Here is a 21,523-nt window from a genome sequence, read left to right as displayed (position 1 = left end):
ATATATAAAGCAAAAATAGGTGGAACTAAATAATCTCAATAAATTCAGAAAATTATTCACTGAAATTCAACATTCATTTATGGTTGTATTGGAAATCTTGAAATAGAAGGGAACTGCATCAACTTGATAAAGAGTACCCCCAAAAAGCCTAAAGCAGGCATTAAGTTGCATTGCCTTTAAGATTAGGAACATAGTGAGGATGACCACTATTACTACCTTCATTAAACCTGGAGTAAAGGGAGAAAAATAAATACAGCACATCAAAATCGTTAAAGATGAAATTTAATTATAAGTATTTGCAAATTACATGATTATCTTTGGAGAAAATCCAAATGAATCTCCAAATAAATTATTAGAATTAATGAGGCAATTTAGAAAGAACACTGAATATAAAATTAGTATTTACAATTAAAATACACTTCTCATCAATAATAAAATGTAATTTAAAAGTGCTTTCAAACTAGCAGTAAAGATATAAAACATCAAGAAATACACCTTTAGAAAGTATGGATTTGTTTTAGAGACAAATTATAAACTTTTTGAAAGGTTTTAAGAAGATGCAGGGCCCGGCGCGGCGGCTGTAGCCTGCAGTCCCAGCACTTTGGGAGGCCGAGATGGGCGGATCACGAGGTCAGGAGATCGAGACCATCCTGGCTAACACGGTGAAACCCCGTCTCTACTAAAAAAAAAATACAAAAAACTAGCCGGGCGAGGTGGCGAGCACCTGTAGTCCCAGCTACTCGGGAGGCTGAGACAGGAGAATCGTGTAAACCCGGGAGGCGGAGCTTGCAGTGAGCTGAGATCCGGCTACTGAACTCCAGCCTGGGCAACAGAGCGAGACTCCGTCTCAAAAAAGAAGATGCAAAGAGAAGGAATACGATGTTCATAAACAGGAATATTGAATATTAAATATGTCAATTAGCTTCAAATGAATTTGTAAGCATAACTCAATTCCAGTTAAAATTTTGGTCAAGGCATTAAGAATTGTTGCATCAAAATTTCTTGGGGAATCTGCCAAGCTAATTCCAAGGGTGATTGAAGAATAAGGACTCAAAAATAGCCAAGACACTCCTTAAAACAAACAAACAAAAAAAAGCTTGAGGGAATGAGGTTAGGAAAGGTGGATAAATAAATGATCCAATGGAATAGAATATTCTAGACATAAATCCTTATTCATATGGCAATTTAATTTATGACACACCTAGCACTCACACCTAGTATCGAGTGAATTGATTTTTCAGTAAATGTTTACCTGGATACATGCAAAACAAAATATTAATCAACTACTTCATAAAAAAATCAATTTCCTATGGATTAGAGGTGTTATTATACATGAAATACATAGCGACATAATTTTGAAAACATATAGGAAAATATATATATGCTCTTAGCATTATAGATAAACCGTAAAGGGAAAACTGATATATTCAGCTACCTCAAAATAAAAATTTCTGCTCATTAAAAGACATCATAAATATTGAGAAGAAAACAAGAAACAAAAATTGGAAAAAAGTGTGTTATATGTACAACTGACAATGAATTAGCATCTACGATATATATACATTTTTAAAAAGCATTATTTAATAAAACAAAATAGAAAAAAATGGACAAAAACTGAAACAGCTACTTTGTAGAAGAAAAATCACAAAGCAAGGAAACAAAAAGATGTGCAATGTTTGTTATCAGGGAAGTGCAACTTGAAATCATGAGCCATCAATCCCTGTTTTGCAGATTGGCAAACACTGAAATGTCTAATCATATTAAGTGTTGTCAAAAATGTGAATCAAAGGAAATTCTTGCACACTGCTGTCGGGAATACAACTCAAAGCCAAACTCCAGCCTCTTAGAGCATGCATTTGCTTGTTGCCATCCTCTGGGCCATTTTCCTAGCACTTCTGAAGAACAGGTGGATCCTGGCCACACACTCTCATCACTAATAATTTTTTTCTCAAAATTTTGGAAAACACACACAAAAGCAGCTTTAATGACAGGGTGGATTATGCTATGGAAATAGGTGAGAGAAAATGCATTAATTAGGAGACATAAAGAATGGCCATTATGGAATAGCAAAAAGAACTGAAGGATAATAATTTGTCTTTGATCTCTAAAGTTTAAACTTCACGAAGGAAGTGGTCTCCAGGTAAAATAACAATAACAATAATAATAATTGACAACATTTATTAAACAATTATTATATATAACAGGTATTATCCTAAAGTCTCGTAATGACCTCCAGGCAGATACATTTCTATGAGAATGGTTAGCCAACTCAGGGAAATACTATCTTCAACTAACTTCCTTTCACTTTTGTTCGACATTCAGTAAGGGACTTTATTATTATTCATGAATGGTTCTAGAGTGACCTTACTGGAAAGAATAGGCATTCTGAGTAGCTTGCCCACATTACATCCTTGATTTTCAAAACTTGTCTCTCAAAGGTGCATGACATAAGCCAGTACTTTTTAGGTTTGTTTACTCCTAAAGGTTAATGACTTTTGAAGTTCTTCAACAACCTTATCATCTCAATTTACTGTCACATAATTGCCCTATCAAGTTTTCATTTATGTTATTATTATTATTTTACCCAGGAAACAACAATTACAATTTAGAAAGTGGTGCGGTGTTATAAGAAAAACATACAATTAGGTGACTGAAGACTTTACCACTTATTAGCTAAGTAAATTTGTTTTTTCATCTGAAAAATGGACATCATAAAATAATATTTAGTACACAGGTTGTTGTGAATGTTGAATGAGCCAGTGTGCTTTGTGAACTCTAATATGCTATGCTTGAGAGTAATTATCAATGTAAATTACTGGACAGATGCCCTTTACCATGATCCCTCAAGTACTTCATGCAAACTGCTCTCCTCTGCAGAGTACCTGTGTGTAGGTCATGTGGTGGGTTATTTTTAAGCTTATTTTGCCAGTGGGAAAACTAACATACAAAGAGTGGTAGAAACTTACCTAATATGAATGAATATAGAACCTCTGTCTCCTGGTTCTTGGCTTTGTCCTCTAGATCCATGGTTTCCAAACTCAACAGAGATATTGTTACATTGTTTTGTTTTGTTTTAGGTACCTGTCCCTAAAACTCCAAATCTCTGGAGTTGGGGCCTAGGAATCTATCATTTATATAAAGCTTCCCCAGTTTCTACTTCAGACAAACATTTTCTCTGGCCCCAGATTAGTTTTCTAGAACTAGATGAGTAACTAGATGAGTTACCCTCAAATGCTGGTAACTCTTATTTGAGAAAGCCATTTGGTATTGATTATTGAAAGAAGTATAATTTATCCAACAAGCTGTGGATTCAAACTGACCTTTAATCTCCAATCTGTTGCTCACTGATTGTGAGATCTTGAGCTAATGACTCAACCTCACTCAACTCTGAATAGCTTTATTAATATGCAAGGTAAAAATATTGGGGGAATTGAGTGGAATAACATATGTAAAGCACAATTCCAGAGATGGATTTAATGGCAGTCCCCAGTAAACAAAAACTACTATTATTACCTTAAAATATAGACTTAAACATTTACCTGTAATTATTCCCTCATTTCCTTTTGCTTTGCATGGAGCTTTCTATTTATACATTAAGTTATTCATCTGACTCAAACTTCCCAAAATATTTCATCCTGAAAAGTAAACAGTGCCAGGAGCCTATTTTCAGCACTCATTTTTAGTGCTGAGGTCACAGAATACCCAACTTATTTTCTCAATTATCCATTTGCTAAAGAGTCATAAATCAGTGAACAGAATTGGAGGCAGGTATGGAGCCTGCCCCACCTGCAATCTATAATTATTCCATGGGCCGAATTCAGATGTCAATGGGATGTAGAAATAAAGGAGACAGCTTAGTGAGCCTGCTGTCTTGGGGATGCCAGTATATCACCGCTGTAGATTTAGTTTGGTTTTAGAAGTCGTAACTGTCACTCCAATGATAAGAATATACTGTGTAGATCACAATAGGAGGGTTAGAAGGCAGCATGGAGTGGAATATTCGATGATAATCTTAAGCAAGCTATTTAAAAATTCATGAGAAATAGAGGGTAAAAACAGAAATAGGAGTATACCCAGAAATGAGTGTGGTACAAGATTAACAGAAGAAATTTTCAGAGAAATAATTTTTTAGGAAAGAGTGGTCAATTAATCCACACTCTGAGTAATCACCATGTGGATGAAATTCCAGGCTTGTATGAGATGCAGTCTAGCAAAGAGTATGAGTTCTGGGGCCACATGGCCTTGGGGCCAAGTCCTGGCTCCTTTGCTTATGAGCCATGAGGTCTTGGAGTAAACTTGCCCCTCTGTGCCTCAATTTCTCATTTGTAAAAGGAAGATAATACATTTTAGTGACTCGTCATCAAAGAGTTGTCCTGTGTATTAAATCAGTTCAAGTAGTATTAGTAGAGACTAAATAACAAATTGTAGTGATTTTATGCTGTGGGTATAAATGAGAAGGTTGCACATATAAAGGATCATACTATTTTAAATTATATATATACAATTGTATAAAATATATGTAAACTTTTATAATATGTATAAAATAACTACATAAAGACACTGTTCTCTGGTAATGTCTTTAAAATCTTTTCTCTGTAAAGTGGCTTCAACCAAATCTTCCTTATTCTGATTATGTTACCCCATCCCCCAGCACAAGGCTAGGAAAAACATCCTTGTATTCTTCAAGAGGGAAATGGCAGGAATATAGTAGACTGTAACAGGACTGTGTCACATAAACTTCAGTACACAGTAAGCACTCAGGAAGTGGGAGGATGCAAACTTTCTGTTTGCGTCTAGGAGTACGTAAACTGGTGTCAGTCACTCTGTCAACAAATAGTCATTTTCTGTGTACTAGGCTCATGTCTTGATGCAAATCAAATGAGACATGTTTCATAACTTTGAGGAACTGGCGGTGTCTCTTGAGATACAATTATACGTTAATGGTCACAGGACATGTGCTAGTAATAATAAAAGCATGCCAGAGTATTAAGGGAATCCCACAAGGGAACATTTAAATCATGCTGGAAAGTGGGGGAAGGCTTCTCAGTGTGAGTAGTCTTGAGCTGAGTTTAAAATAAAGAGCAGGGGTTAGCTAGATAAAGGAAAAGATCAGAAGACCGAACTGGACAATGACAGCGGCAATGAAGAACATGCTATTTCAGGAGCAGCAAATCTTTATGGCTAAATCAAAGGAGGAGTTGTAGAAGATGAGGCCAAAAAGAGAGATTCAAAATCATAAAGAGTATTGAATATTAGCCTAGAGTTGAGAGTTTTGCAAATTTTAAGCAGGTAATAGACCAAATGTGCATCTCAGAGCAGACTAGTAGTTATTTGGAGTACATTAGTGGGTATCAGATGGGAGATTGAGAGGCCAGGAGAAAGAATAAGGCAGTATCCCAGGCCATGCACCATAAGAGCCTGGATGAAACTACATCTATGCAGTTGGAGAGGAGGGAATAGGTTTTCATAGGGTTTTTCTAGAGAAATTCTGCAGAGTCTGGTGACTTTTGAGTGCATGAAGTGAGTCAGAAGTAGGAACTAGGGATGATTCTGTGGTTTGTAATTGGAGTGACTCCATGTAAGATCAGGCCATCACCAAGGTAGGAAAGAGAGAAGGAGAAACAACATCTGACCTGGAATTTACAAACAGTCCTTACAGTTGTGCTTTTTAACACCCCCAAAGGCATTAAAAATATTAGTATTTCCTATTTGTTATACCTTTTCCTAGAAGGCAATGGGTAGTAAAAATACCATGGCCTGACAGGGGAGAAACAAGAAGAACAGAAGGCAGGCAGATCTCAAAGGTATGGTGGTGAGAGAAAAAGATAAGCAAATCTTGTCTTATGTGACTTCACTAGAATATGTTTCCCATAATTTGTTGATATTGAGGAGATGTCTCAGGGATATACTGTCCTGGAAGAAGATAGCTACACAAAGACCAAATAGATTCATGGAATAGTCTAGGAGTTTTACAAATAATACTTGAAAAAATCAACAAACATTTTCTTTTACTTTTTTTTGGAAGCAACGACTTCAAAGTTAACCCTGCCAAGTCACTCTCAAGAGGTCACTACTCACGAATTATCACGGTGTAACTTACCGATTTGCACATGCTGTTGCCTTTATGGGACTCTGTGTGTGTGTGTGTGTGTGTGTGTGTGTGTTTGGGGTCAATTCCCTTTGACTCAAACCCTCTGGTCACCATTGGCTCCCCTCCAAGAAGGGGAACAGGAACAATGTGACTAGGACCATGTGCCGAGTGCCTATTTCCTGCCGAGATGCTGTCTGAGTGTGATTCCTGGAGTGACTGACTAACTCAGATTCCCTGTAAAATACCTCCCCGAACAGTGGTAAAATAAAATCAAGGAGAGTTGAGGTGTTCATTTTTCCTTTTTTCTTTTTCCTTCAGGTGTTAAACAACAGCAACAACAAAAGAGTCAGTCTGTGGATCATTCAATATCTAGCAAACTTAGAGAAAGAAAAGGATACAGAAAAGTGATTCTGAGAGGCATCTGGCCTCGGTATCTATTTCTTGCTTCCAAAACTTACTTTTCACTAGTCCTTGGGCACCTTCTTACCTGCCCCAGCTCAGGTAGGACATGGAGACCAGCCAGGAGTAGCATGGTGCTCTGGGATAGGCACAGCTGACTACATGGAGATCAGCCAATAGTAGCATGGTGCTCTAAGGTAGGCACAGTTGACTTATGACATGAGGATCTGGGCATATTTGGCATTTGTCCTTCCCTACCACTTGTATCTTCATTTCCTTTCCTTCTTCTCTTTCATGTCCCTTTCTTCCACATTTTCTTTGCTGTCTTTTCCTTCTTTTCTTCCCTTCTTTCCTCCAGTCTTTTCATCTGTTTACCTCTTCTCTCCATTTCCATTTCTTCCTGTTATTCTTCCCTTGCTTGCTTTTGGTCCTTCTTTCTATTTGTCCCTATTTTTCTGGCTTCTTTGACTAGAGTACTCAAATGTGTGCTGTCTGGAGGTGAATTTCTGGGTTTAGCCTAGGCTCTACTACTCCTTTTGTATATGATCTTGGGTAAATTTTTAAATTCTCCTATATCAAAATTTCCCCATCTACAATGAAATTATATTAATACCATATGCTTTAGAGTTTTGTTATAAGGATTTAATAAAATAATGTAAAGCTGTAAAGCACTCAGCATAGGCAGGACATAAGGACATAAGATACTACTGTTAAATATATATGTATATATATATATTTGAGAGGGAGTCTCACTCTGTCCCCTAGGCTGGAGTGCAGTGGCGTGATCTCGGCTCACTGCAACCTCTGCCTTCCAGGCTCAAGAGATTTTGCCTCAGCCACCCGAGTTGCTGGGATTACAGGCATGCCCCACCACCACCCAGCTGATTTTTATATTTTTAGTAGAAATGGGGTTCACCATGTTGGCCAGCTGGTCTCAAACTCCTGACCTCAAGTGACCCACCTGCCTAGGCCTCCCAAGTGGGATGGGATTACAGGTGTGAGCCACTGCACCAAGCCCTACTGTTAAATTTTAAGTCTCCTTTGGAAACCTAGCTCTCTCTCTAGGCATTGTTTGCCTCCATTTGGGTGCCTTAGAAATAGAATAATTCCTGATCTCAAATCTCCCAATAATCTCTTTGCATGCAAGATTTTAAGAGTCTCATGCTCTACTGACTGAGTTAGCTGGGCAGCAAAATTTTTGAAAACTCTATTCTAATTCTAAATGGATTCTAAGTCATCTCATCAGTTTTTTTTGCAATTTATATCATAAACAGAAGAAAACCCAGGATTTTCCTTCCTCATGTCATATTTCCATGTGACATCTGGATTAGCAAAGCAATGCATATTAAAACATCAGATAATTTAGTTGGTCATCTTGTGGTTTAATGGCCTGAGCAGATTCATGTTTTGAACTCAGCCTCTGAATTAAATAAATGGTGCAGTTTAGTTTTATGATGTGTTTTTGAGTCTGGCTCATTACATGAGCCACTTTGTCTGACTGGCTTTGCTCTGATGCTTTTCTTTTTGTCCACATGCTTGGCGTGGGCTGATAAGTAGTTGATTTTACCATCAAGGTACTTCTTTTTTATTTATTTCCCTTCCCCTTTCCTCTTTCATCCTTCTATAATCACATTTCCAATTTTAAAAAATCTATGCATTATTAACATGGAGTGCCAGAATACAGCCTGAGGCACCTTGGCAAGTTATTGCTCTGTGCCTCAGTTTCCCCATCTATAAAAATGTTCAGGGGAAATGCTTGTGATTGTCATATATATCTTAAGTTTGTTGTGAGAATTAAGTGTGTTATTCATATAAAGACCATTCACAGAACAAGCAATAACAAGTGTTTTTCAAAAGGTGGTCCTTGATATACATTATCTTCAGAAAAAGGGTCAGCCAATTTTTTTTTTTTATTTCTTTAACAGACAACTGCAAAGAAGAAAGAAAGAATGAGGGAGGTGCTGACACCAACACTGCTCACACTTGCTGCTAATAGCAGTGACTTTGAATTACCCTGCAGTTCTTGATAGATATTATCAAATACAGGGAGCAGCAACTATACAGACTCAGTGAGAGTCTGACACATCTACAGTATAAGAGAAGAATGATAGTTTTGTGTGTTTTGAGGGGAGATTCTGAGAGTTTCCCCTCAAAACACACAAAATTTAGCTTTAGATTCCTCTCTTAATTTTGTCTTAAAAGACAGTTTGGTCCATATCTTTTACCAGATCCTTAAAAGGATCTATTACTCAAAAGTGTTGAAGATCATCTATCCTTAACACCTTGTAACTACTACTCTTCCAATGGGAAAGAAAGGTCAGGAAATGGGAGTCTCATGACATAACAGACACAGCGCAGGGCCTATTACTGAGGATGTGAACGTTCTATGACCTCTTTTCCAGGAAAGAGAATTAACAAAAGGGAGGGAAGGATTTTGAAGTTTGGGTGAGAATCTATAGCTCCTTTCAACTCTCTCAATTTCCCACTGCTCTACCATCTCTCAAACAGGCAGTTAACTGAAAATAAAAGAATGGCTCTGGAAGGTGAACTCTATCCCGTGAAAATCGACAGAGAATCTGCAAGCAAATCACTTAATCTGTTTAGCAGTCTCTGAAGCTAAGATTGCCTTGGTTCTATGAGTTGAGTCAAGCAGAGCAGTGGCATGAACTAAAGAATAAACAATATTCAGTTTGTCCTTTCTTTCCCAGAGTTCACTGGCATAGGAGGGATTAAAGACTCGGTATGAGTATTTTTCTAAAGTCACCCTACACCCTGATGTTTCTCACAGCATGTCTCTGTGGACCATTAATGTGTTTCCAAGCAAATCGTTTTGTATGGAGCGTTTATTTACCCTTATTATTGAGATGCATGTGTTTCACTGGAAGCATCAGCTTTGAGGCCTGTCAAGCACATGATAGAAACAGGCATGCAAAAGGAAGGAGTATTCTGTCCAGGGAGCATGAGCAGGCAAGCTCACCATTGGAAATGGTGATGAAATAACAAGGAAATACAACTGAAAAACACACTCAAAAATGTATTACATAAAATAATTTACTTCTCATTCAGAATGACCTTCCAGACCTATTAGTAAGACAGCAGTCTGTGAGTTCAGATACAATCTGAAAGTCATGACAATTATAATAGGGCAAGACCAATAAAGTTAAACATTTGAAGTCAGCTAGAGACAAAACTGTGGAACTGTGTATAACAGAAAATGACACTGATGAGGAACTCCAGGGATATTAAGGGCAAGATTGCCGAAGAGAAAAGAAGGGTACAATTAGAAAACCTAAATCTTTAATACAGTGAGATTTGTATGCACACACTCTGGTGTCTTCATTTTGCAGCCCATTATATTGGCTTAAAGGTCAGAAAGGTGCTCATGAATGTAATTTATACTGGAGCAACGAATGCAGTGTATGTGGATGCCTGTGTGTGCGCTTTCGAAGGCAGTCGTTTTAGAAGAATGAGAAGAAAATTACTTCCTGGGCATTCATTAATAATTCAGGTGATATCCTGCACCTCCATTTATAAAACAATATAATAATAACAATACATACAAAGTAACATCATAAATAACACAAATGAGTTTTCAAGTATTTCAATGTGCCTTGAAAAGTTTCAAACAGTAATTCTAACAATTGATTAGACAATCATTTTTTTCTTTCCTTTTCCTCTCATTTAGTCTCAGAGCCTAAAAAGAAATGCCTCCAGTCTCTGTTAGACCTGATGTTTGGAATGAAATTAACAAGATTCTACCTTAAAAGAGAAAACTTATGTGGGCTTTTCAAATTGTGAAACTTTTTTCCCTCTTATAAACTATAATCTTTCCCCTGCTGCTGGTTTAAAAATATAGGCATATAGCCCAGAGCCATTATAAACAAAAACAACCAACCACAATAAACTAAGGAGCCTCATCTGATGGTTAAGGTTCTCAGGAAAAAATGAGAAGAGCACCTTGATCGGGAGAGGAAAAGAGGATAAAGGATAAAAACAGTAACCTTTAACTTCTGTGCCCTCGCTCAGCCAGTAACTTATGGCAGGTGTTGCTGGCAAGGCCTTAACTGCATTTCTTCATTCAGTTGGACATCCTGTCTGCCAACTCCATACCAACCCAGCTGCTAATAAGCATGCCCTGAGCACCCAGGAAAAGAAGGGAGGGCTGGCAGCTTAGGAGCTCAAAAGTGCCATCAGTGAAAACCAGCTCAAAGGAGCTAAGCTATTTGCTCCTTAGAATAGTGCTCAAGGTGGAGGCTGTCAGTGGTCAAACCAAGCATGAAGTTCCTTGGATGCTTCTCCAGCAAGATCCATGGAATTTTACAAAACCAATTTTCCACAGGTTAGCATTTCTTTCTTAGCCTACTTGGCAGTTAATTCATTTTGCCCTGTTCAAATGTAGTATGAAAGAACAGAGATGAAAACATGCATGTAAGTACATACACATACTCTAGTTATGAGCACCTAGGGTCTTTCCCATCACTCTTGCAAAAGTGTGTGTGTGTGTATACATACACTCACACATACATATGTATACACAGACATCTATATACAGAAATAATGTATGTGTGTGTATGTCTATGTCTATATATAATATATATACATAATTTATATTATATTCCAACTTGAGTAATATATATAATATAATATATATATTATATATAGACATAAACATACACACAAGCGCATACCATAGATCAACCTCATCTAAATATCTAGGGTCTGGAGAACGTGCTGACCAACAGAATACATGTGCATGTGGATGTCATGTGACATGCACTAACCAACTATCCCAAGGTAAAACTGTTGGGAGGAGGAAACTGCCAACAATCTTTGAAAATCCAGACCTACCAGGCCTTTATTTAGAGATTTGTTCCCATGGAACCCTCAAAGAAACTTAGGAAAATTGGACTGGAATGGGGTCCCACCCCGATGAACACTCAAACACCAACAGCTATATCTAGTTTATGCGTGGAAGTGACTCACACATGGCAGGCAGCATGAATATTAGGCTACAATGTGGATAAAGCACTGGAGCTTAATACAGATCAATATTTGGCCTCAGGTTTTCCAGAGCATAGAGTCTTGGCATTTGATCCCTCTGCCTTCCGGTGAGAATTAGGCACACTGAGGGACCAGGGAAGCACAGTCTGCTGAACTCTTGGCTCCTTTCTGCTTCTCTGCCCCACAGCTGGAAGGGTTGACCAAATCTAGATAGAATCGAGACTTGAGGAAGCGGCGGTAAGAATCCTTCTCCATCAGGTTGAAAATCTTCTTCTGGGCCTCATCAAAGCAGGTTATTGTAGGCTCTAGCATATTCCGGCTTGTCTCTTCCCTGGTGCAAGAATCCAGGTTCACCTGAGGGGCAAAGGCCAAGGCTTCATTAGACCTATATCCCTGTTGAGGATGTGAGGCTATATGCTTTGTAGTGGCCTGTAAGTGACTGGGCACCCTCCGTATTTCAGAAGCAAAAAACAAAAGTGACATTAGGCTCCTCCTTGGCACATGTGCGAGAGTATAAAAGGTTCATTCTGCTCTAGAGTGGGCAGGGCAAGATCTTCTGTTCTGTCTAACAAATTGGGGAGATTCATCAGAAAAATTCATGAAGGGAGGTTATGGTAAGTCACATGGATAGAAAAGATTTTTTTAAAAAACTGATTTATTGGGGTTGTCAAGGTTATGATAGTCAATTCCAATATTCTAGGAACCTTCACTAAGATCCAGAGATTTCTCTGCCATAAAAGCTTACCTTTTTGGTCAGGTTGGCTAATGGGTAGAAGGAATAGATAGAAAGTTGGGTAGAAGAAATAGGTTCTAGTGTTTGATAGCACATTAGGGTGATTATAGTTATCAGTAGTTTATTGTATATTTTAAAATAGCTAGAAGAGGAGATATGGAATGTTCTCAACACATAGAAATAATAAATGTTTGAGATATGTATATACCAATTGCCCTGATTTGATCATTACACATTGTATGCCTGTATCAAAATATCACACATACTCCACAAATACGTACAATTCTTATGTATCCATAAAATCCTACCTCTTTGGTTGCCTGGACTGAGATGAATTCATTATAGATCTTTTTGGCCTTGGGACTTAGTTTAGATGGTGATTTGATTTTCTTATACTCTTCACAGCTGATCCAGAAGTCAATATTCTCCTCACTATATTCAGACTTCAAGAAAGCTTTGAAAGCTGCCAGTCCACCTATGATACAGGAGAAAGGACCACAGTTGTCATCACACTGGCTAGCCTCTTGGATATGATATTTCACATAAAGCTGAGGTACTTGGGGGATAAAGCATGGGTTCAAGCAATTCCTTTTTCCCCCGCTTTTTTCAAGTCACTTAGGAGTCAGGTAAACCTAATCTGTGTTTGATATCTAGTGGATCCCAGTTCTACCTAATGATTCTTACTCAAGTTGGAAGCCTCTTTCAAGAAAGTATTTTGTTTCTGAAATATCTATGCAGCTATCAATTATCAAGGTCGATTTGGGAAAGAGAAACTGAGACTGACTTTGCAAGAAGGCATCGATATTTATCATTTTTTTTTCTCCCCTTTTTCCTTGTGATGAAAGAGATGGTTTTCCACATGGTTCCTGCTTAAACTTTTCATTGTATATCACAAGGCTCTAGGGCTTATTAAAATTATAAACAGACTGAATTTAAGACCTAAAGAGTCTCCTGAGTCTGAACATCAGAAAGAAGCCAGGCCTTGCTGCAGTTTCTATTAGACCAGCATAATATAACTTGTCTTATCCAGAGTACCTCATCCCAGGTTGCTGTCAGACTTACATTCATGACTAATCAAGTTTTCCAGTGATTCAGCCCATTTCTTGACTTCCTCTTGGCTTACCCTAGAAAAAATAGAGAGAAACAGAATAATTGGAATGCCATGATAAAAAAAAATTGGGGTAAGAAATCTAAGATCCTGAATAAAGGCAGAGATTTTATTTTCCATCATTATGACAAAATATGTTATTTATGAGGGCGGTTTTTCACTAAATGTATAGACATTTCAAATGTAGTTAAGATCTCCATGAAAATGGAGGCTATCTTGATCCAAATCTGGCTTAACTAGGAGCACAACTTCCCTCTTACAGAACATCTCTATCATCGGATAGTTAATACTCAGTAGATCTTCACCAAGGCCTTTTCTCTTACCTCTGGCAAATAACCACTTTGTCCTTCTTGTTGTGGGAAGAATTATGTTCACAGGAATCAGATTTTTGCAGCAGGAAACCTAGCCGATGTTTCATATCTTTTGCACTACACAGAAGAGAAAAAAATGAATAAATAGTGATAACCTGCTTTCTTTAAAAGATACCTAATGGTAGAGCTTGAAGAGTCCATTACTAGTCTATGGCTCAGAGACAATTTAGGGAATGGGAGTTGGAGTTGGCATGAACTCTCAGGAAAACAAGATTCCTCTTTTGGTTCCCTATGACTTGCTACAAAACCTTGAGGCAGAGTCATAACACTAGTTCCTTCATTCACAACTGTAATTCTGACCCTTCAGTTTACCTCAGAAACCTCAGAAGCCTTTATGTGCCTGTCATTTTGACCAACAGAATACCTTTGGTATCTTCAATAGAACCTGAATCACTGAAAACATGAGTGATCTCTGAGTAATTTTTAGGAACTGGAAAGCAGTAGCGGCAAAAGATGCACATCCTTGCTGCACGCCACCTTCTGGCAGGTGATTGCTATTTCCATCTGTTTCCCTGCTGGCAGAGGGAACTGTAGAAGCACCTCGGGAAAGTAAAAGTCTATTCAGTTCCAGTCACGTATGTGGGGGCCAAGCAGCTCCTGCTATGAGGTATAGAGGAAGAATACACCGAGGTGCGCAGCTCCAGCAGAGGGAAATGGAACATGGGACGGCGAAAGCAAATGCCCAAGCTGAAACCTCAGCTCCTTGGGGCTTCTTTCCGGACAATATCTGCTGCTGCTGCTGCTTTACTTTTTAACGCTACTTTAAAGGACATACACACTCTAAAGGGCATTTGAGGCTTAAAAGCTATTAGGAGAAGCAGGCTAGAGTCATTACTGAGCTTCCAGTTTGTTGCCACCATTCAATAGGTAGCCTGGCACAATAGGGCTCCTGATTAACTAGAAAAAAGGGGGTCTTTTAATAAGCCTTAAGAACAACTCTCTTACTTTTTATTAAATATCCTCTTGCTTGCATCTCTTTTATTAAAAAGGCCAAGAAATAATTTAGAAATAGAAATACCATTTTAAGAGAAATGAATAACTAAATGTGTCTATTTGGAGTGGGGAAAAGAAAGCCTCAAAGATAGAAAGACATTTAGCATAGCCACTAATACATTTACGTATGTAGGTTTTCCCAGAAAGTTTGAATTCCATTATGTTCTCTGACTGCCCCTTAAATAGTATTTTCTCTTCCTTGTAAGATTACTTTCCTTCTTCTGCTTCCCTGACTGATGACTGTTCAGGGGATGCAACATCCTTTTTGATGATAACAAGATATAATCCTGAATGTTAGGGTGATTCCAAGGTGATAATATAAGTATATCATGAAGTCCAAATAGAAATGAATTCATATTTCTATGTGCTGGATCCACCTAAGATCTGAGAGTTATTGATCAATGCAGGGCTAAGTGTGCTTAGCAAGTATTCTTATAAAAAAAAAAAAACATAAAAATAAAAACCAAAATGACTTCAAAAGTTATTGGAGTCAGGAAATCTAGATTTGGTCCTAATCCACCAACCTATGTGACCTTGAGCAGGCAACGGCTCCTCTGGAGCCTCAGACACTGGTGGCAAAGACGCTGGACTACACGATTTGCAATTTACTGGTGAGAAAAGGGAAGAGCAGTTCATCCTGCTGACATAGTGTTTACCTCCTTAGATTAGCTGCTTAACTCTTTGAGGACAGAGCTCTAGTATTATCTTTTATCTGTTTTGCAAAATATTTGCCAGAGCATAACTTTCTCCTGACACTCTTGTATTTTTGTATGGTTCATTTTATATGTAAGTTAACTGAAGCTTGAAGTAATTTGCTCCACTCCATTCAGAAAATTAAGCGTGAAGGTCAGAGGAACTTATTTCATAGATACTCTCTGCCAGACCCTCCTGCTTCATTTTAAAGAAGCCATCGATACTTCCATACTCCCGAATGACAGAATATTTGAAAAGTAAATGTTTTAATAGTACATAAAAAATTATGTTTTCTGAGATTATTTCCAAAATAAAATTTGGGGTAATTTCTATTTGCAGCGCGATAAGAAAGCAGGTAGTATACCTTTAGATTGACTTTTTACCTTTAACTGCAAGATTAAGTAATGTAATATGCACTCATTTTGTGTTTAATTTTCAACTGACTAATATACGATCATTCTCTGAATGCATTTGTTTATACCTTTTTTTAACAAATGAAAAACAAATGAATAGCTGTGCATCTGTAAGGTCTTTTAAAAAAATCAAGAAAGTATATTAACAAAACAATGTCTTTAAGGTGAGATCTACAAAACTGTTAACTGATTTGTAATGATCAATACTTCTCAACCACACTCACATAAGACACTTTAAGAACTAGAGATGGGGCAGAGAGATAAGGAAGATCTGGCTTTGGAACTCACATCTCATTGTAACATTTGCTTGTAAGAACATAGAGAGTGAAAGATACTGCAGCACTACACAGAAAGCATAGTGCCTTTCTGATGATGGAGCCAAACCTCATTCTGGGGTACCTTTCCTGAAACAAGATGTAGCATACAATCAGAAAGCCCAGACCCAGGCTTCTATGTACTCTGGGGATGCTTAAATAACAGTAGTATTCAGAGATGCAGATATTACAAACCACTATACATAGCCTCAAGCCTCATCTCACTTCTTAATTAAAACTAGCTTGCTTAGACCTGGCTTAAAGAACAGAACAGTTCTCAAAACTGAGGCCACATAAAACAACACATAAGGACTGAAATTTGGGGGGCACATGTCTTAAGTCACAGTATCTAGCTAGTCTTGGAGGAAAGTTAGAAAGTCGTGCCCTCCTGACCACACTGTTTCTAATTGCACAGAACTAGGTTAGTAAGTACAACATGTAAATAACTGAGAAAGTCTATCCAAAAGTTTAATATGGTTAATGACTGAAAGCAATCTTACCTCCTTAAGCAAGAAGCCGGCAGACCTGCAAGCCCTTTGCACATCTTATTTAACAGCTTGGGATTCGCAAGCAGGAAAGAAATGCGGCAGGAGGAGCTGTGGCTTCGGCTTTGAGCGTACTTTGCCTCTTCTCCGGTAAAGATATTGTCAGAATCCTCTGAGCGTCTTCCTCCTAAGCCTGTAGTGGTCTCTTTTATAGCCCAGCTACGACAGTCCAGCCAATCAGAAGACAGCTCTGCAGTACCAGCTCCTCTGTCTCCCTCTGCCTCTCCAGCCCCTGAAAGAGATGAGGAAGAAAAGACTGACGCATCAGCAATGCTAAGTGAACGAGCAGAGAAAATCCTTCTGCAAAGTAGGGATATGGAAAAAAATGTACTCAATGTCTCTACCAATGTCAGAGGTTTAGAATTTCTAGAAAAGGAAAAAAATGTACAATGCTGCAAAATATAGTATTTATTCATATGTCTGTAAAAAACAGTATCAAGGAAAGTTGCTTCCTGGAAGGAAAAGTACCAGCAGGAATTCTGAAGCTTACTTAGGAGCTGACTCCCAGTGCCCTTCCTCTTTTGGAGTAGAAGCATCATATGATACATGGTCCAAGATCTGCTCCTCACGATTTCCCAAAGGGAGCTGGCAGGATCATCGTCTCCACGCAGTGATTTGCAGAAGTTGCCTTGGTTGTTATGCAAACAAGAAGGTGGAGAGAAATAGCTGGATGACAGACAGTTATAAGCCCAGCAGCATAGAGAAACTACCCTAGGAAAAATAGATTTGCTATATCCGTAATCAACCTGACTGAGGAATACTTTTCTAGAAATCTTGGTAACAACAGAATTCAGCCTAGCACTGACAGTTTCTCCTTTACATGCCTGCATCCTGTAAAAAGTCTAAACCAGCAGCTCGAGGACCAAAGGAGGGAGTAGATGAGCAAATATACACAGCGATTCTTACATCAAACGGGTTCATGTCTTGTGTAATTCTAAGTCTCCAAACTGATATTTCAAAAGATAAAGAAAGGGGGATGTAGAGAGAAAGAGACAGAGCAGGCAGAAAAATACGTAGTTTGCTTTGCGTATCACCAGCCTTCAAACTAATCGTTAAGAATATTAAGCCCTATAGGTGTTTCTGAACACCTGGACAATTAGTATCTTTTATATACAATATCATATACTGAAATGCCTGCATGGAGAGAATCATTCAGGTGTTTCACATCTTATAGCCATATATCAAATACCTACACCAGAGTTACAGAGGAAAGCTATAAGTGGAAGAAGAGAATTAATTGCTAGATCTGACCAAAACAGCTTTCATTTTGAAAGCAGATAGATTCCTGATCATAGGCTACAGTGAGCTGTACTTTATATATAAGAAACAGAGGCATCAAATGGTTTAGGTGGAAGAGATGAAAAATAGTTAGGTTCCAGTGAAATACAAAATACGAAAAATATAGAAAGAATGTCACAAAGCAATGCCCATATGTGGCCCTACCCAATACGTGCCCTTGAACATCCCACACTGCTCCCACTACCAACACCTTCCATGACTAGCAGAGCAAGGAGACAGCAGACAAATGTAAGATGGTGGAGGGACCATAATCTACAGAAGATGCATTTAAATTATAGGAAAAAGCCTCTAGCCGCCCATAAAGATAGAAATACATTTATTAGAGTAGATACTGGGCAACTCTTCCTTGAATTATAACATAGAACGAATGAATGTTGACAGCCATCCTTGATGGTGGTGTGGAAGGAACTGCAGTGCAATGTGAAATTAGGGAGGCCCTTAGACCAAGGAAGATGGACCAGGGAGATGAATCAGCTGGAACCGACATTAAAGAGGACAGACTAATTAAAAGGGAAAGAAGGTCACTCAAAGAAAGACCACAGCCTTCTTTGTTTACCTGGACACCTAAGAGAATGATCACTCAAACAGATTGATTTTAGGAACATAAGTGAGGACTCAAAAAGGTTTACTGATGCCTGAAATTCCACAATAAGACCTTTATCTCTTGGACTTAGAATAAGAGAAGCCTGATTTGTCATGAGTTAAATATAAATCACTGCAATAGATGGGACTTTAAAGACAAAATGGGACTTTAAAGGCAATGTAGCCTAACACCCTTATTTCATCAAAAAGGAAATAGAGACCCAGAAAGAGAAAGTGACTTGCTGAGGTTACAGCTTCTCACTAACAGAGCTGGGTCCAAATTCAGGTGTCTCGATACTCAGTTATGTGGATTGTCCACCATGCTACCCTATCACTCAACCGTCTTTTCAAATGAGATAAACTGTGTAAATAGAGATATTTCTAAACTACAAAGTGAAGTGCTAATCAAATAATTTTTGTCATTCTATTATACACAGTATAGAACATAACCCAAAATTAATTTTACACATTTTATTCAAGGAGTGTTCACTTGCCCAATTTCTTGCTCCATGAAAGCAGGAGTTGCTGCAGACCTCAATGTGCTGGTTCCCTATTAAAACCAGGTCTCTAACTTTGTGCTTAGCTCGTTACTCTGTTCAGGCATTTCATATATATATATATATATATATATTTTTTTTTTTTTTTTTTTTTTTTTTTGAGACGGAGTCTCGCTCTGTCGCCCGGGCTGGAGTGCAGTGGCCGGATCTCAGCTCACTGCAAGCTCCGCCTCCCGGGTTGACGCCATTCTCCTGCCTCAGCCTCCTGAGTAGCTGGGACTACAGGCGCCCGCCACCTCGCCCGGCTAGTTTTTTGTATTTTTTAGTAGAGACGGGGTTTCACCGTGTTAGCCAGGATGGTCTCGATCTCCTGACCTCGTGATCCGCCCGTCTCGGCCTCCCAAAGTGCTGGGATTACAGGAGGCATTTCATATTTACTCACTTCATTGACTATTAAATCTTGCTTTCCTACGAGTTTTAAAACTTTTTAAAAAGTGTTTGTAAAATGCTTAACATGACTTAACTTATTTTTTCACTGTGGGACTTGCAGATTGTGTTTGAGGAGGCGAGGACTGGTACATCATGATACCTTGACAACTTTCCACTTTATTTCTCTGATATGCACAAATTCTGTTTTTCTGTGATTTGTCATTCCTGAATGACTCTGGTAGTGTGGAATAGATTTACTCTCAAAAGATCTACTTTTTATTTATGCATTTGTTTAAGAAATATCTTTTGACTACCTAGTTTGTGTCAGGTACTCTTTGAAGAACTGTATTTAGCATGGTGAACAAGCAGACAAAATCTCCACTCTAGTAGAGTTTCATACCAGTAGAAGGAGTCAGAAAACAAACAAATCAGGTGATTCCAGATTTTGACCTGTACCATGAATAAAATGGGCAGGTGATGTGCCAGAGAGTAATCAGATGGTGAAGGGCTAATTTAGCCAAGGTGGTCAGGAAAGGGCTCTCTGAAGAGGTGGTATCTAAAAAGAGATTTGATGGGTAAGAAGGAGAAAGCAATGCAAGAAGCCTAGGAATTAGTATTCCAAATAGAAGTAAGAGCAAGTGCCAGTGTTCTTTATCTAAATTGGGAAAGAACGTAGCCATAAAAAAGAATGAAATCATGCCTTTTGCAGCAACTTAGATAGAACTAGGGGCCATTATCATAAGTGAAACAAATCAGACACAGAAAGACAAATATTGCATGTTATCACTTATAAGTAGGAGCTAAAAAATGTGTACACATAGACGTAGAGTGTGGAATGATAGAAAATGGAGCCCCAGAAGGATGAGGAGCAAAAAGTCAGCAGATGGTGAGAAACTACTTAAGGAGTATAATGTACATCATTCAGGTGATGAATACCCTAAAAGCCCTGACTTTGCCATTATACAATCTATGCATGTAAAAAAATTTCACTTATAACCCATAAATATACACAAATCTAAAAATTAAAAAAAAATTGGGAAAGAACAAGAGAGAGCCAGCGGGAGAATTGAGAACAAGATGAAAGTAGCATAAAAGGAGATGGAAAGGTAGACGATAGACCCTGCAAGGATTTGTAGGCTGTGGTCAAGAGGCTGGACTTTATCAGAGTGCAGTGGAAATCCACAGAAGAAACAGAAGCAGAGGAGGGTCATCATCTGATCATTCTGACTCTTGTGAAAGAAAGACTGAGATGAGTGGGCAGAGTGTGGAAGCAGGGAGACCAGTTAGCAGAGGTAGCAGTTTGAATCCTGTTTCGTCAATTTTATATATATTTATTATTATATAGTAAGTCCTCAAAGTCTTCAGTAGGTTATTGAAAACTGTGACTTTAAGTGAAACAACGTACAGCAGGTCCTTGAATTCCATCATTTCATCCAATGTCATTTCATTATAACGTTGATGAGAAAAAAATTGGTTTAGTTATGTCGTTTCATTTGAAGTTGTAGTTTCCAAGAACCTATCCATAATGTCAAGTGAAGATTTACTTTACAAAACTCCAGGAAAGCACAGAAGATACAGATTAAACTCAACCTTTTGAATCTGGAGTGGTTTTTCACAAGGAGACCCTAAAATGGAAACTAGAGATGTAGCCGTTGTACAAAGAAGAGAAGAGCATCACAATAGTGGACAGAGTAATAACAGATTATTTTATTGGTCACTAACTGAGCAAGGCACTGGTCTAAGCACTTTATGCCAATTAATTCACTTATTCCTCATGATCCATCCTGACAGAACGTTCTTCAATGATTCTCGTTTTACAGATGAAGCATAGAGGACTTTAGTACTTACCTGAGCTTACACATTGATTAAATGGTGGTAATGTGATGCCAGCTCAGTTTGACTCCAGGGTCCTTGCTATTGACCTCTGTGTTATCTGAACCATAAAGAACAAAAGCAAGTGCAATGTTTCAAGGCCATAGAGGAGTTTAGCATGATTGCAGTGTTAGAGCTCAGAAAACTGTATGCCAAAGTATGGTGCTTTGGCATGCTGAGTAC

The 21,523-nt window shown here is 38.3% G+C and overlaps 1 protein-coding gene across 1 annotated transcript; it reads right to left on the bottom strand.

Moving 5' to 3' along the window:
• Nucleotides 1-9,317: 9,317 nt before the first annotated feature.
• Nucleotides 9,318-17,566, bottom strand: RGS4 (regulator of G-protein signaling 4). The gene is made up of 7 exons (XM_011933337.1): nucleotides 17,152-17,566; nucleotides 16,617-16,893; nucleotides 13,656-13,760; nucleotides 13,287-13,348; nucleotides 12,533-12,699; nucleotides 11,133-11,845; nucleotides 9,318-11,063 (listed from the first exon to the last, which is right to left on the bottom strand). Exons 1-6 carry the CDS (start codon nucleotides 17,489-17,491, stop codon nucleotides 11,606-11,608), a joined length of 1,191 nt encoding a protein of 396 aa, XP_011788727.1. The 5' UTR covers nucleotides 17,492-17,566; the 3' UTR covers nucleotides 9,318-11,063; nucleotides 11,133-11,605.
• Nucleotides 17,567-21,523: the final 3,957 nt, after the last annotated feature.

The sequence above is a fragment of the Colobus angolensis genome, unplaced genomic scaffold (assembly GCF_000951035.1).
Source record: "Colobus angolensis palliatus isolate OR3802 unplaced genomic scaffold, Cang.pa_1.0 Scaffold126, whole genome shotgun sequence".
Taxonomy (NCBI): domain Eukaryota; kingdom Metazoa; phylum Chordata; class Mammalia; order Primates; family Cercopithecidae; genus Colobus; species Colobus angolensis.
This window is presented reverse-complemented; position numbering and strand designations above follow the sequence as displayed.

Excerpts from the sequence above, each read along its gene's own strand:
- RGS4 (XM_011933337.1), bottom strand. The coding sequence starts at position 17,491 with ATGCAGGCATGTAAAGGAGAAACTGTCAGTGCTAGGCTGAATTCTGTT. Across the intron at positions 16,894-17,151 it reads CACTGGGAGTCAGCTCCTAA|GGGCTGGAGAGGCAGAGGGA; the intron begins GTAAGCTTCAGA and ends CATCTCTTTCAG. Across the intron at positions 11,846-12,532 it reads CAGTCCAGGCAACCAAAGAG|GTGAACCTGGATTCTTGCAC; the intron begins GTAGGATTTTAT and ends TTTGCCCCTCAG.